The sequence below is a fragment of the Orbicella franksi genome, chromosome 1 (genome assembly GCF_964199315.1).
Source record: "Orbicella franksi chromosome 1, jaOrbFran1.1, whole genome shotgun sequence".
In the NCBI taxonomy this organism is placed as follows: domain Eukaryota; kingdom Metazoa; phylum Cnidaria; class Anthozoa; order Scleractinia; family Merulinidae; genus Orbicella; species Orbicella franksi.
Window position 1 is genome coordinate 25,099,940 of NC_138145.1, and position 14,374 is coordinate 25,114,313.

General features: G+C 38.4%; 2 protein-coding genes across 3 annotated transcripts in view; one reads left to right on the top strand and one right to left on the bottom strand.

Annotated features, from left to right (window-relative positions):
- Positions 1 to 3,989, bottom strand: part of LOC145498478 (cotranscriptional regulator ARB2A-like) — a 14,595-nt gene extending 10,606 nt beyond the window's left edge. Inside the window, exons 1-3 of one of the 2 annotated variants that reach the window (XM_081478404.1) lie at positions 3,434 to 3,989; positions 2,836 to 2,941; positions 608 to 679 (exon numbers count right to left, since the gene is read on the bottom strand). In XM_081478404.1, the coding sequence (XP_081334530.1) occupies positions 608 to 679; positions 2,836 to 2,941; positions 3,434 to 3,472 (217 nt within the window). In that variant the 5' untranslated portion in view covers positions 3,473 to 3,989. Of the gene's footprint in view, positions 1 to 607; positions 680 to 2,835; positions 3,004 to 3,433 lie in introns of both variants that reach the window. The other variant, XM_081478411.1, reaches the window with a different exon arrangement.
- A 4,402-nt stretch (positions 3,990 to 8,391) lies between these two features.
- LOC145498507 (mitogen-activated protein kinase 4-like) lies at positions 8,392 to 14,341 on the top strand. Its single transcript, XM_081478433.1, has 2 exons — positions 8,392 to 11,009; positions 12,446 to 14,341. Exons 1-2 carry the CDS (start codon positions 10,157 to 10,159, stop codon positions 13,063 to 13,065), a joined length of 1,473 nt encoding a protein of 490 aa, XP_081334559.1. The 5' UTR covers positions 8,392 to 10,156; the 3' UTR covers positions 13,066 to 14,341.
- The last annotated feature ends 33 nt before the right edge of the window (positions 14,342 to 14,374 follow it).

A 14,374-nucleotide genomic window follows, 5' to 3' on the forward strand; every position in this document is an offset into this window, starting at 1 on the left:
AAACTTCATAACAAAACCTGAAGAAATTATCACAAAGTTTGATTCTGATCATGTTGTTGATTGTGGTGTCTTGTTGATTTTGTATCAGTGACTGACCAAGTAAACCTAAGACTGGGTACCAGAATGGATTGCAGTGACACTGCTTACTTTCTACTGATTGTTGATTCTGTTTTTTGTTGTATCTACCCGCAATAAGCCAGGTCCCACACATTGGTAAATGGTCAAAAAACACTGGGACATTGTAAAACATACACGAAAAGTACAAACAAATTCATTAGGCTCAGAACAGTCAGCAGTTTTATGCTCCATGTACAGGGCTCAAACTTACCTTCAATGCCTGTATCCTTGATTTCATGGTCACCCAGGACTAAATAAATTGGCCTATGGTTGCATCTACATGGATAGGTACAGTAGATTTAAGTTGCTACTGGTAACCTGGTGACTGCCAAGATGTCACCAGGTTTTAACCCTGCCTATAATGATGTACTTGTAATGTATCCCCCAAAAAAACAAAACCAAAGGGACATAGACTGTCAGCCATGTTATCAGTAAGTGTCACCAAAAGGCAACTTTAAAAAAATTTTGGAGCCCTGTGTTTGTTACAAACCTTTATTGAACTGATATCCAAACTCCTCCAAAGTTGTTGGGAAGACACTTTTCTTCTCTTTCGTACCCAAATCTATCAAAAACAACATTTTAAGACTTGATATATGACTCACAGTATTTTCATTGTGTGGGATGCAAGCAAGATTACACTGTATATAATAATTTAGTACCACATTATCAGCTTTAAAGACGGCAGGTATATTTTGCAGGTTGCAAGTTGCAGGTTGAAATTTAATTATAACTGGAAAACCGCTGGCACTAAAAATAATTAATAACCTATATATTCATCAGGGGTTCTTACATAAAGTAGTTCGCCTCTTTCACATAGCGAAAACACGATCGATCCGCTATACTTATTGATTGACACGCTGAGACCAGTGAAATCTCTTCAAAGCCATCTGGATGGCCCCTCCACAGATGTTTCCATTGATTCCAGATTTGGCTTGAGTCTTCCCTCAACAACAGAAGACTGCCATCACAAATGAAGCAAATAAATAAAGAAATGAAATAATATAAGATTTTAACCGATGGAATATACACAAGCTCAGTGTGCTTTCATTTTGGTACTCACAGGAAAGAAACCAAATTCAGCAGATATTTCAGATGATATTTCAGATGTTTCTTCAAAAACAATAATTCATTACCATCTTAAAATCGTAAGGAATATACCCTCCTCCCATCGCTTCGGCCAGTTTGGCACTTAGGTGGAAGCCACCTTTCTGAACGATTGTAAAGAGCGTCATGTAACAGTCACAGTAAGTCTACCACCCGTACGTTTCTTTTAAGTACCAGTGGTATTCCAGTTATAATTAAATTTCAACCTGCAACCTGCAAAATATACCTGCTGCTTTAAAGATGATTTCCAGACCGTACTGCACACTCTCAAGAGTTGGCTAGCGTTTTTTGTTGTGTTTCATGAAAGGCATCACAAAATGCAAACATTTTGCAACTACTTACATGAAGAAAATTCAAACTTTCAAAACATTTGCCATTATGGATACGAAGCGGTCAAAACTTTATGCTTCATTCTTTCTCATATCACTTAATGAAACAACCTTGCAGCTGTAAAATTCAATGAAGTTGTTGGAGAAGAATTTGAAAGGCCTCAAAGACAAGGTATGTGGTTTGTAAGAAATAACATTGATTCACATTCCATTGAGTGAGACTTATGCTTATAAACATTAGGGTGCTGCAACTGCGCAGTACGGACTGGAAATCATCTTTAACATGAGAAGAATATAGATGTTTGGCAATCTGGGCATGCGACAGAGAATTATTAGTAAAGCTAAGGAGCTTTCAAAGAAACTGTGAACTGTATGGAAGAGTGGAAAGTACAGCTGAAGTACAAGGATTAAGATCTAGCAAGCCTAGTACTCTCTATACCCTACTACCCTCCAGGTGGTCCAAACAGTTTTGAAGTAATAGGCTTGGGTAGGGAGACGCACTGCGAGAGTGAAGTGTCTTGACTAAATAACACAAAGATCCCTACCAGGGCTCACAGCCAGGCCATCTGAACATCAAGTAGAGTCCAGTGCACTAGCTATACAGGTAAGGGTGCTGCATCTTCCACAGAAGTATAGCATGGAGAAGTAGAACATGGCAGATTCTTAGCACCAAGTATACTTTGCACACCATGGGGCACAAAATTTTGCAGGATTTTAATTTTGTGGATCGGTGAATTTTTGTATTTTGCGGGAACTAATTTTTGCAATTGCAAAACACTGGTTTATCTTCTGTATTAATTTTTTTGATTTTCAGGAAGTTGCATTTTATTGGAATTACAATGTTTTGTTTATTTTTTATTTAAACTACATGCAACAGACAAGTAAAACAACATGAAGAGACGTAAAACACAGTATTAAGTGTCAATCTAAATTACAATTACACTGATGCATATCCCTTCAGTTTTATTTCTGAATGAAAGAGAAGTGTTAAATAAATGGCACCAAGATTCTTCATGACTTTGTGATGTTTATAGGTAAAATTGCACCAGTGGAGTAAATTTTTGTGAAGAAAATTTTGTCGAGAACTTATTTTTGCAGATTGTGGAAACCAAACAAAAAAAATTAGAACCCACAAAAATTCTGTGCCACATGGTATGCCTTTTATCTAGAGGCTACCCTTGTCTGCTTCCTTACACTCATGGTTGATTCAAACATTCATGAAAGTACAAACAAATACCTCTATATAAAAAGCTAGGAAATTCTCTGTAGAACATACAAAACTCACATTGTCCCATGTTGTCCTTCTCTTCCTCTAGCGAGTCCGACATTTGAGTACAACTGTTACCACTTCTTGCATCACAGGTGTCTTTCACGGTTCTTATTGGGGAAATCTAGAGTCCAAACACGGGCTAAGGTTGAATACGCGGGCACTTTATTTACCTCTGCCGGTGTGCTTTGAAGAACAAGGTATATAACAATAGTTGCTATTCTTATTCAATGAGATGCTAATAAGTGGCCGGGTATTCTGGAGTTAATCAGCTCACGGCAAATGATCCAGACATTCTGGATGCACAACTCACCACGTGGAGTGAACTTGAGTCTTTTTCGACAGCTGAGTTGTATAGAGTTCATGGCGCCCTTATTACATATAGATACAATTATTATCACCAAAAACAACATTACAATACAGGTTCCTTTCTGTCCTTCAATCTCCTTGGCGCTGTAACTCAGAATGAGACGAACAGCTCTCGCTTAAGCTCGCTCGCTTAACCCACTAAATTCCAAAATCAGAAATATTATTTAGCTGCTAACAGACTGCAATCAGAAGGAACCGCCATTAAGGGGAGCTAGAGTCTACAACCAGGTTCCTATGTAAGAATTACCTGAATTGTAATGATCAAAAGCAGGAGTTCCCTTCTCATACGAAGAATGAAAGGTTGGCTTCAGCTGTTTAGAGTATGCATCTGTAAACCACTTTCAGTTTCTGTTTTCCTTCGACTTCTTTCCAACTTCTTCCTTGGTAACCAAGCCTCTGGCGGGGTATGGCAGGAAGTACTTTTTCCTTCCCAGGCCTTTTTCATTCAAGTCCTGTCCGTCTTCTTCTTTTTGATGATCATGAGGGGCTACCTAAAGACTACTTTTCAGACTTGGCATACCTGTGTCAAACACGCTCTCAGCAGTCAGATGTCAAGGTCCTGGGTAGGGGGAATAGTGTACCTGGATAGGGGGAATAGCTATAGGTTTTTTTTTTTTTAGTATTTTCTTCTAATTTAACTCGTTTTTGTTATGTCCCCGTATTAGTAGGGGAGTTTTTCCCCAGCTAGGTGGTTGATGACATTCTTAATAAAGTTTCTATCTATCTACCTGTCAATAATTATTTTAGTTAACTTTCGATCAGAAATCTGCAGGTCTTTCAACGCCGTCACAGTTTCCTCTCTAGCGAGTGTCTTATTTTACCAACTGATATCAAAGGAGGCCACAAAAGTATGCGAAACTGAATAGTTTTCTTTAAAATTCTACTAATGACCAATTTCAAACGAAACAAACCAGTAAAAATGATAATGAATAACAATAACTTTATTGAGAACGTTATTTATTAATTGAGGACTGACAAACTAGTCAATTGGTGAACTTAAGTCTATTTACAATTAAAAAGCTTAAGTAGGGAGAGCTATCTAGTCAGTAACTAACAAAAAAGCTTTTAAAAAATCTGCTAAGAGGCCGATTGAATTAATATAATAACTAGTTACGCCCTACGTATCAAAGGCTCCTTAGAGCTACCTCATGGTGTTATATGCATCGATTTCTAGCGCCCTGGTTCGCCTCCTTCGGTTGCCCCTAGACGTAGACTGTTCACAACCTCTCTGTTTCTCAACAAACACGAAAAAAAAAAAAAAAAACAGCGAGCAAAGAAAGCGCGAAGCACGCAGAGATGTGGGTGGGGAGGCACCCTACCCTGTAAAGTCTCCCGTTATGCACTGGCGTCCAGTTCAGTTCTCTCGCGATTCTTTCCGCACGTTCAACGATCGAATAAAAATACGAGAAATAGAGGGCTGTGAACGGTCTAGGTTACCCCTTGTAATGTGTTTTTATTAATAACCGTGTCATTTTAATAAGCACCGCTTTCAATTCTTTTCGTAAGCGCCTTTATTCCAGGCTCGATTACCAGCCGCTGCTTGGGAAAGGCGCCCGCGCTCCCCAGCTACCTTTATCCTTGTTCCAATTTAATCCCGGTTTAATTGATAAATAAACTGTGTAGCTGAATAGCTCGATTTAGTGAGTTAATTTGATGTTCATTCCTAAACCTCATAGCATCACTTACGTCATACCATGAAGCAAAAATATTTCTTTCTTACAAAACTTTGAAAAACTTGTAATCCTTAATAAGCCTTGGTGTTTTGGGGGAAAACAATGACAAATTAAATTTAAATAATAATAATAATAATAATAATAATAATAATAATAATAATAAAATACTTTTACAATGTTTTCGCACTTTCTCAAGCGCAGTGGTTGAGTGTTCATATAATGGTTCTTCCTCCTACCATCTCTCTAGTAAAACGAGGACAACGAAATGACCAGCTCACCGGATCGGAACGTGAACTCAGATCCACGAGATCCCGGGCGCCTCACGGAGATTGGGGCCTGAGAAGACGTCACCTAAAAACTTGCGTGACTATTTTCATCACATAACGCAACATTGCATGACTTGTGATAACGTATTGTCCCAAGCGCGGCAAACCTTACAACGGTTGCTAGGCAGCGCTGCAACATGTTATTAACAGTATATTTATGGCTCCAGATCCAAAACATTATTGCATCTTGTTGATAAATTGGCGCCATTTAATATTTATTCTCTATGGATGTGACAAAGTAGATCAAAAAATATATTCGGTTTTACTGTTGTAATCTGGGCTTGATTCGTCTACTGAAAAGTTAATTGTCTCCCACAAGGATAGCTAAGGATAATCCGTCTCTAAATTATAACCTGCGATCAGCTTAGCCTGCAACTTGCGCTCCATCTATACTGCCGGTCTTCGTTCTTTCGCTACAAACCTGAGCGTGCCTAGGTGAAGGCACAAGTTTTAGGCTATATTACTTTTATAGTCTTTTTTAGGATTGTAGGATATACAGGGTAGGTGGGATTCGTTTTTCGCCTGGCATGATATCCGACAGATGAAATAATCCGCCAGTCCAGTCCCCGGTTCAGCCGGATAAGTCGCCCCTGGAATAAATTCGTCCATTTGGACGCTGGTAAAGAATTTTTAAGCCGGCTTTCCTTTTCCTTTGATCAGATCTAAAGTAGCTTAAAATATATTTTGAAGTACACAGGTAGTCGCTTCATGTGAGGCACCAGCTATCTGGAGTTGAGAGCACAGCAGGCTTCAAAAAGTGAAGTAGTGTCCACATGAAGGTCGCGAAGCCTATATTAGTTCACACAATTTGAATAATAATCGTTTTGCATGTATTCTGACAATATCGTAACCTTTGGAACGGAGGAGTATTCTGCAATTAACGTTAGAGCTCTTTATATTGGGCAGTTGCTGAATTTAAGAGTTTGCCCAAGCATAATGACTATTTGGTAGTTTACCTTTAATCTTTCGAGTGGCGGAGTGTTTAGTTGCAATTAACTCTATATCGGACAGTTACTGATATTAAGAATATTTGTTGCTGTTTAGGGCATATCATTGTTATTGGTTGTAAATTGTTCAACCTTTTACTTTAAACTCATTTTTTTAGTTGCAAGCTTCAAGTACCGAGTAAAAGCCAAACTCTATGATGTCGTAGGCATCGACTCTCTTTGCTTTTTCTTCGTAATCCTGGGAATTCCCAGTCAGTAAAAAATCGAAAAAAATATATATAATCGGAAAGACAAAAGTGATAGCTAAGAATTGAGTCAACAGGCCGTCCGTTTTTATTTTTTATTTTGTATATTTAGCAGAAATTCTCACGCAGCTCACCAGGCATTTCAGTTTTAACGGACCATACATAACGTTTTCGTTCAAGCTGGGCGCCTAGTTAAGGAAACCTATCTTTAGCCTGTGTACATCCTCCCCCCGCTACCCTATCTTAGGAATACCCTCCTAAAAGGATACCAGGTTTAATTTGAGAACTGAGAACCTCCAATTCCATACGCCATTTCGTGGCACAAACCTATATCGCTCGCTCCTCCGAATGGGAGCAGCCCCTCCTTCCCTGGTTCACAATCCAGTAACGACAGTAACTGACCAGTAAGTTTTACGGTTAATTTTCTTTGCTCATTGTACTCTCGTTCTCTAACACTGATTCAACGTTGCACTTCGACTGAGTTGCACTTCGAGTCAAGGTCCAACTCAACTTCGAGCTCGATTTTGGCACTCGATGATCACTGCCTCACGTGAGGTAATGTTTGCCCAACTCCAGTCATACGTTTCCGTGACTAATGTCACTCAGGTGAATACAAACGTTTTTAGGCGCACGTGCATCCTCATGAGTCCATGGTTATGTAAGATTAATTATGTAACAGACTTATTGATTTAATAGCTTTGCCCTTCGCACTCTGAGTTCACGATTTTTTTTTCTTGTCCGTCTGCCGTTGTTTAAAAAAAAACACGATTTTTTTTTGTCAGCCGTTGTTGAAAAAAGAGTCGATAAAGTGATGTGGGAAAGTGTTCCAAATATACCCGAAGTCTGTACGAAAACAGTAAACCGCGTACTCTAGGCTTTACGTCATTTTCCTCTCATTCTAGGCCAAAATAGGACCGCGGGTTCCCAAAGGATGCTGAACGCCCCTCAAGGCCCCTCAAGGATAAGTTGTTTTTGCAGCAGGTAGTTGAAGAATATCATGATGTTGATCAGAGACCTGAAGAGGATGGCCGGCAATGTTGATTTTGTAGTTTTATTCTAGTCCCATACTCGATAGCTTTGACGTTCATAGTCAAGCAGGCAGCAGACTCCAAAATAGGGTCGAATACAGAGTAATATCTATCGCGTGAAGTGGTCATAAATCTCGCTAAATTCATCGTCACCATTGATGGTATCTCTACTAAGCATCGTTGGGTTTTGGCCAGCTGGACAACTTATGCTCCGTGGTGATCAAAGTCTTAAACAGATTCACGTTGGTCACGACCCCTTTAAAAAACAGACTGTTGTTTGCAGGATCTTTAGAAAATCAATAACAATAACTTTAAGAAGAAAAAAAACCGCGAGTGTTTTCACCGTTTAGCGGTCTTATGAAACTCTTTCAATGAAAGGTACGAAATTGATTGAAAATTAAGAGAGCAATTTTTTTCCGGAAAGCCATCGACATCTCAAATTAAACTCCGACCCGGTCTGCTGAGTCATACTGAGTTAGATAACTGTTTTTAACTACGTTGCAACAAATGTTCGATCAGGTGAAACAGCTCATCAATTTGAAATAAGTTTCTCCTGGTTTTGAAGGCTTGCTTTTATTACCAGTTCCTCAGTACTCCTTGATAAATATTCTCAGTGGTTTTATGAACACCGACTGGTATAACGTATTACTTTTCCAAAATTACTCATGATTTCTACATGCAAGGATCAAAGTTTTAGCTGTTACGGTAGACTGACTTGAAAACAAAGATTTCACTTAATGCAGCAGACCGTCCCAATATGTTTTGAAAAAAATTAATTCATTTTTTTTTTGGTGTTCTTCCAGAAGGATGTGGACTCTTGCTTTCTAAATTAATGTAGCTAGCGGACAGCTACTTGGACTTATCAATCAGCTTCCAAAACAAAAAATGTACGCCACAAATTTAATTTGCAGCTTGGAAGATGAAGCGATACGAGAGCCAAATAAAGATTCTCGGTAAATTAAAAGCCTAAATGATTTTATCCTTCAGTCAAATAATTGAAATTTTCGACAGAATTGCTTGACCTCTTGTTTGGGATGAGCGGCTATCACAACCGTTCCAAACATTTTTTCTCAGTAGAGTTAAACTACAGTTTCGATGAGTCGTGTATATTGGGAATTCATACTTTTTTAAGTGTATTTCTGAACTTTCAATTTGCTTATCTTCGTTTCTTATCGCGTAAGAAACTTCTAAAATATTAAAAGCTTGCGTCCCCACGTGATAGCATAGTGCCCGCATCCTTAGAGGCCACCAGCTTGGATCAGCTTGAATACGATAACAGTCCACACATGGAGATATTTTGCCGGAAAAGCTGCGCGTAACCGTGTAAAAAGAAACCTTGAGCCACCCACATATTGGTAGTTTTAGTTCTTCGCGACAGATCAGTCAGTTGTCGGTGCCGGAAACTTCGTAGAGGACCCGTCAAATTTTATTCTGTTGGTTTTGTGGTTTCGAGAAGTCATTCTTGTGGTTTTAAAGAAATTAGAATCTCGCCCACATTGAGTCTATTAACCTTGAACCGTGCGCTTTTTTCAGAATGTTTGTTCATTCGTTGTCTCGTGGGAAACTTTCATTTCGCCGTCGATAATATTATATAGCTCCTACGTTACCGGAGACAGCGACTCGTCAGAAAAGCCACTCTCCTGATCAATAACTTCGGTTGTTTTTATTGCTTTTCTTTTTTTAGAAGCAGTTGTGTGAAATTTTAATTAGTTGTACTATAATTATAAAGTCCGAGGCAGCTGGTTTGACATTCTTTGGCGAATGACGCTCTCTTCGCACTGTTTATAGTTGCTACCGTCATTACTCCTACGGATCCTTTGTAAAACTGGAAATCCTAAGATTACGCACGTCATCTGACTAATTTCACTTTTTAAGCACTCCAACTTCCTTTATTTTTTTGTGTTTAAACTGTTCTGCACACTATCGAAACTCAAGACTATCGACACTATCAAAGTCTTCCTTGTTCCTCAAATGTTCCTGTCCACACGTTAAAGAAATTTCCTCACAACGGAAGTTAAAAATGAAAAAATTAATACTTTTATTATATTCGTTTAAATGATCCTGTGGGTTGGCAGAAAACTAACCCAGAGCGAAGACAACGTAGTAACCGATTATCAGCCCACAATAATTATGATGTATTGCATGCAGTGTTTTGTAATAGGAACCGGAAAGACTGGTAACTGAGAAATGTAAATAACGTTTCAAGAGCTTCGCGTGCGTCAGTGCGTGCATCCATTTCAGTCAGGATTTTCTTCAACTCACGAAATAATATCTTGTCGTTTTATGAGAAATATTATTTTAAGGGTGTGATATTTGCTAAAATCGAAGAAATATACCTTATGTAATAAATTTGGATGCTCGAGTGTCTCTTCTGCTTATTACGTAAGGAGAATCATGTGACATGAAGGTGTCGCAAATGAGTCACTTCAGCCTGACTGGCTGATGCAACCACAGGGCTGTCATGTGCTCCATATGCATGTGTCTGTCAGATGAATAGTTCAACTTTGACCAATCACAGCTCTAGCTCGATCACACTCTTATGCAGTAGCCAATCACACGTAGTGTTAGATAATACTGTTGGAACACGTTGACCGGTAAATAACTCGGCCAAAACCGATTGTCGAGGAAAAAAAATTTGGCGGCGGCTCAGAGTAAGTGCGTGGATGGCTAATAAAGCGCGTGTACCCTTGTAACAACTCATTCTCTCCTTGGAGCCTTGGTAGTGACTTCGACTGCTCGAAGGTATCCACTATGTCAGAAGAAGGGAACTCGGACTTTCTTGGCCCGAACTTCACGAACACGAAACTTGTGGGAACCGGGGGAAGTGGCGCGGTCTATTCTGCCATCGATGTCCAAACAGACCAACGGGTTGCTCTGAAAAGACTTATTTTACGGGACCGCATGAACTGTAGAGCAGCTCTTAGAGAAATCAAGGTATTAAAGACTCTCGAACATGAAAACGTCGTGAAGTTAACGAAAGTTGTGGACTCTGAGGGTCTGGAATTTCAAGAAAGCTCGACTGAATCTGTCAAAGAAGCGACTGAACTGTTTCTTGTAGAAGAACTGGTCGACTCTGACTTACATCATATTTTGCAAAGCAAAGGCAAGCTTAGAGAAGACTATGTCAAATTATTCCTTTATCAACTGTTACGAGGGCTCAAATATATCCATTCTGCTAACGTAGTACACCGGGACGTGAAACCAAGTAATATTTTAGTTGACACTGAAACACTGCTCCTCCGTGTAAGCGATTTCGGGCGTTCGCGAATTCTCGACCCGGCTTACTCGCACAACGGCCATCTAACGCATAGCATCTCAACTCTGTGGTATAGGTCTCCTGAACTGCTGTTGAATTCATCAAGTTACGACAGTTCAGTCGATATTTGGGCTGCCGGTTGTGTTTTTGCCGAAATGTTGTTGGGCAAACCCTTGTTTGAGGGCCGGCACGAAATCGACCAAATGGAAGTTATTTTAGACTCTGTTGGCCTAACCGAGGAAGAATGGACTGTACTTGAACCTCAAATTCCGGAGAAAACAGCTCTTAGAAAGGCGCAGAATCAGGGAATGCCGCTAGGGAGCAAGTTTCCTCACATCGATATCCAAGGTAAGACCGGCTTTTGTTGACGACTTGAGTCGATGTAAACAGTGAAATTCATTAGTATGCCCGCAGAGGGAGCGCGACGCCATGACGTAACAATTACCATTTTCCGTTTTTTTTTGTCAGCTCCTCCGAGCTTAAGTTTTGATCTTTAGTTTTATTTTCGAAAGCAATAGTTGTGTCCTTGTTAAATCTTGACCTTAATGGCTTATGTATTTCTCAGTCGTTCTCAATACCGTTCTGCCTGATATTTCGCATGTATCGCGCGACTATAAAAAGTTGTACTTTGACACCTCATACATATTTCATGACATTTTTGTAAGTGGAAATGTAAACAAAAGATTATTGTAAACGGACCTTTACCATTTCAGAATGTTTCTTCGTCGAAGTTAATTTCAAATCGGTAGAAAGTCATCCTTTAAGGCATCGATAGAGCAGAATTTTAAGACGGTGAGAAAGTCGCTGGTCGATTTCGATCTATTTCATTTCGCCCTTCTATCAGAACATTTCTAAATTTAGCATTAAGCCTATTATTCATGAACGAACCGTAACCAAATCTCCCAATGTCACTTGTGTGTGAAGTTCAAGTTTATTGAAGTGATTGTTTTGTTTTTCGCTTCAGAGCTGAAACGGCTGCAAGTGAAATTCTGTTCTCGATCCTTCTAGTCAAATGCGTATTGAAAAAATGTTTTTCATCGAAATGTAATCTACGCCCAACAGATAATTAAAAATCACGCCAGCAGCGAGTAATTAGACTTGAGAGGAAGGCGAAATTATTATTTTTTTAAATTTATCTAATTTCAACTGAATGGTTAATATAAAAGATTGAAAAAAGTAGCAGGAGCCAATCTTGCTTAGTGACTGAGCTTTCAAACAGAAACCCATATAATTAATTTTATGGTTTCTCAAGACCACTTGTGAGATGTCTCTGTAGCCTGGCATAAGAAGTGTCCTACGTTAAAATTTTTGAGCCAATAGGATTAGGGATAACTTGGATTGCCAGCATTGTTAAGATGCTAATAACATGCTGAAAATCATGCCCCAAAGTTACAAAGGCCCACTTGTCACTTATTAAGCATGAGTCATTGTTGACAACATATCAGTCATGGCCATGGAAACAAGGATATTACATTGCCACTCCCAAACAAAAGAATGCTACACATAAAATTTACATTAATTTTACAGTTCACCACTCAAAATTCCAACATTTTTGAAATACTTTAGGGCTCCATGCTTGTCCTCGTGCACCTTGTAGTGCTCAACTGCTTCTTTATTTATGCAAAATAAGTGCATACATTTACCGATACATTGTAAGTTGTCTTCTGTCTTACATCTAAATCATGCTTCAGTAAAGAGATTTTAGAGCTGTAATTAATTTTCTCTTTTTTCCTTAATCAATAAATAATTGTGCATTGATTTTTGGTTTGTTATTTTTGTTACAGCTCTTGATCTGTTGGTGAAAATGCTCAGGTTTAACCCAAATAAGAGAATCACTGCAGAAGAAGCTCTGGCACACCCGTACTTGCAGCAATATTCATTCCCGTCAGATGAGCCAGTCTGTTTTGAACCACTCCATATTGAGGATGAAGTTGGAGACTTTGAGGAAGACGCTTTAAAAGGCTGGATTTTAGAAGAGTGTTTCTCATTTGACAGTGATAGCAGCTCTTTTGATGTCACAGAACAAGAACCTGTTGTTCTCCAAGAAGTAATTGTGGAGACACGAGACTCTGCAGATGATATTCTGTCTCTGAAGGACATTATGAATGAGCCTGAAGATCCCGTGCTTGACGATTGGAAACATTGTAATGATGTATCAGAACGGTTGGGTTTAACTAGCAGGAAAGAGGGACTTGAAACTTTGGCTGCTGCTTACAAAATCCAAATGTCCTTGAATGAACCAGTTGACATTAAAGACCACGAAAAGTTCTTTGAGCTGCAACGTGCTAGTATGTCATCAGCTTTTTTAGATAGTGTAATTAGCAAGGGCTATCTAAAAGAAAATGTCAGTTTTACTTGTAAGAAAAATGTTTTCAATGGCCCTTTTGGTTTGTGTTATTTTTGAGTGGTCAGTAGGGAAAAATTATTGGGAGGTACAAGGAAAGTCTTGGTGTTTTTCATTTTTTCTTTGGCATATAAATGTGTGTTAGTAATTTTCTACTGTTGTTGGGAGGATCTTTTGGTTTTTATCAAATATGTTTTATTATGAAATATTGGTGGGTTTAGAGTGTTCTTAAAATTTTATTGGCTTAATGGGAGACTTCTTCCTGGTGCCACCCTGTCAGTTTTTCCACAAGTGCCTTCATCCATCCCTCTGGTTGATGTTTGTTTTTGAGACCAATGGTCTTGAATGATCAAACAACCTTGCATAAGTTGTTCCTTTAGTTATTTAACTATTACCAAATGAGGTTGTGTGTAATTTGTCTTGTATGCATCAAATTTAAACCATATTTATTGTGTTAAAAATATATAACTTTTTTAAATTTTAGATCTAGCATTTAGAGCTGTAAAGCAATTTATATTAACAAAGGTTATGTTAGGTAAAAACATACTGTAGAAATATTGTATTACCAGTATCTCATTTAATTTCATCGATATTGTCTTCAGCTTCCCATAAGCTCACATGCTAGGTTTCATATATTTTGACAACACTTTGTCATTTCTTTAATTAAAAAAAAGAGAAAAAATAACAAACTAATGAAAATGACTCCATTGCAGTTTGCAAGGGGAAAAATTGTGATTTTATTGACCTTTTCAAAAATTCTTTACTCGTAATCAAGTAAATTATATTAATATGTGTAAGGAAATTGTAACATACAGAACATCAGACAACTATTTATACAATACCTAAATGTGAAATAATAATTTATTTGGGAAGGGGAGGGATAAACTTTAAGAAAATAGGAAAGGGTTCTTTGTACATGCCCAGTTGCATTGTTCAAAGAAATATCCTTCCTGGAATATTTTTTTGCCTGAGCCTATTACATTATAGTGTTCTATTTATTGTGTATGACTGTAATGTGAAAAATTGGGTTCTATTGTGATTAGGAATAAGGCATGTTTAACTTAATTAAGGCTTAAATTTGTACTTACTACGAAGAACAATGTTCTCCATGAGCTGATGATAATGTGTGAATAATCCAGTCGCGATGTGTGCAAGTGCCACCTAATAATTTGCTATTAATAATTATGAAATGATGCTCTATTTGCTATAAATTTGAGAATTTTTTTGAGAAGTTTTCTTAATAAAAAAAACTATGGTCATATTACTTCTGTCTTTGATCTGTTTACCTCTAGTGTTCTTATCATTTGCATCACTTTTGCTCATTTGACTTCCTCCTGCCTGAGAGGCCAGACAGATGTTGTCCCCTTCA

Excerpts from the sequence above, each read along its gene's own strand:
- LOC145498507 (XM_081478433.1), top strand. The coding sequence starts at position 10,157 with ATGTCAGAAGAAGGGAACTCGGACTTTCTTGGCCCGAACTTCACGAAC. Across the intron at positions 11,010-12,445 it reads TCCTCACATCGATATCCAAG|CTCTTGATCTGTTGGTGAAA; the intron begins GTAAGACCGGCT and ends TTTTTGTTACAG.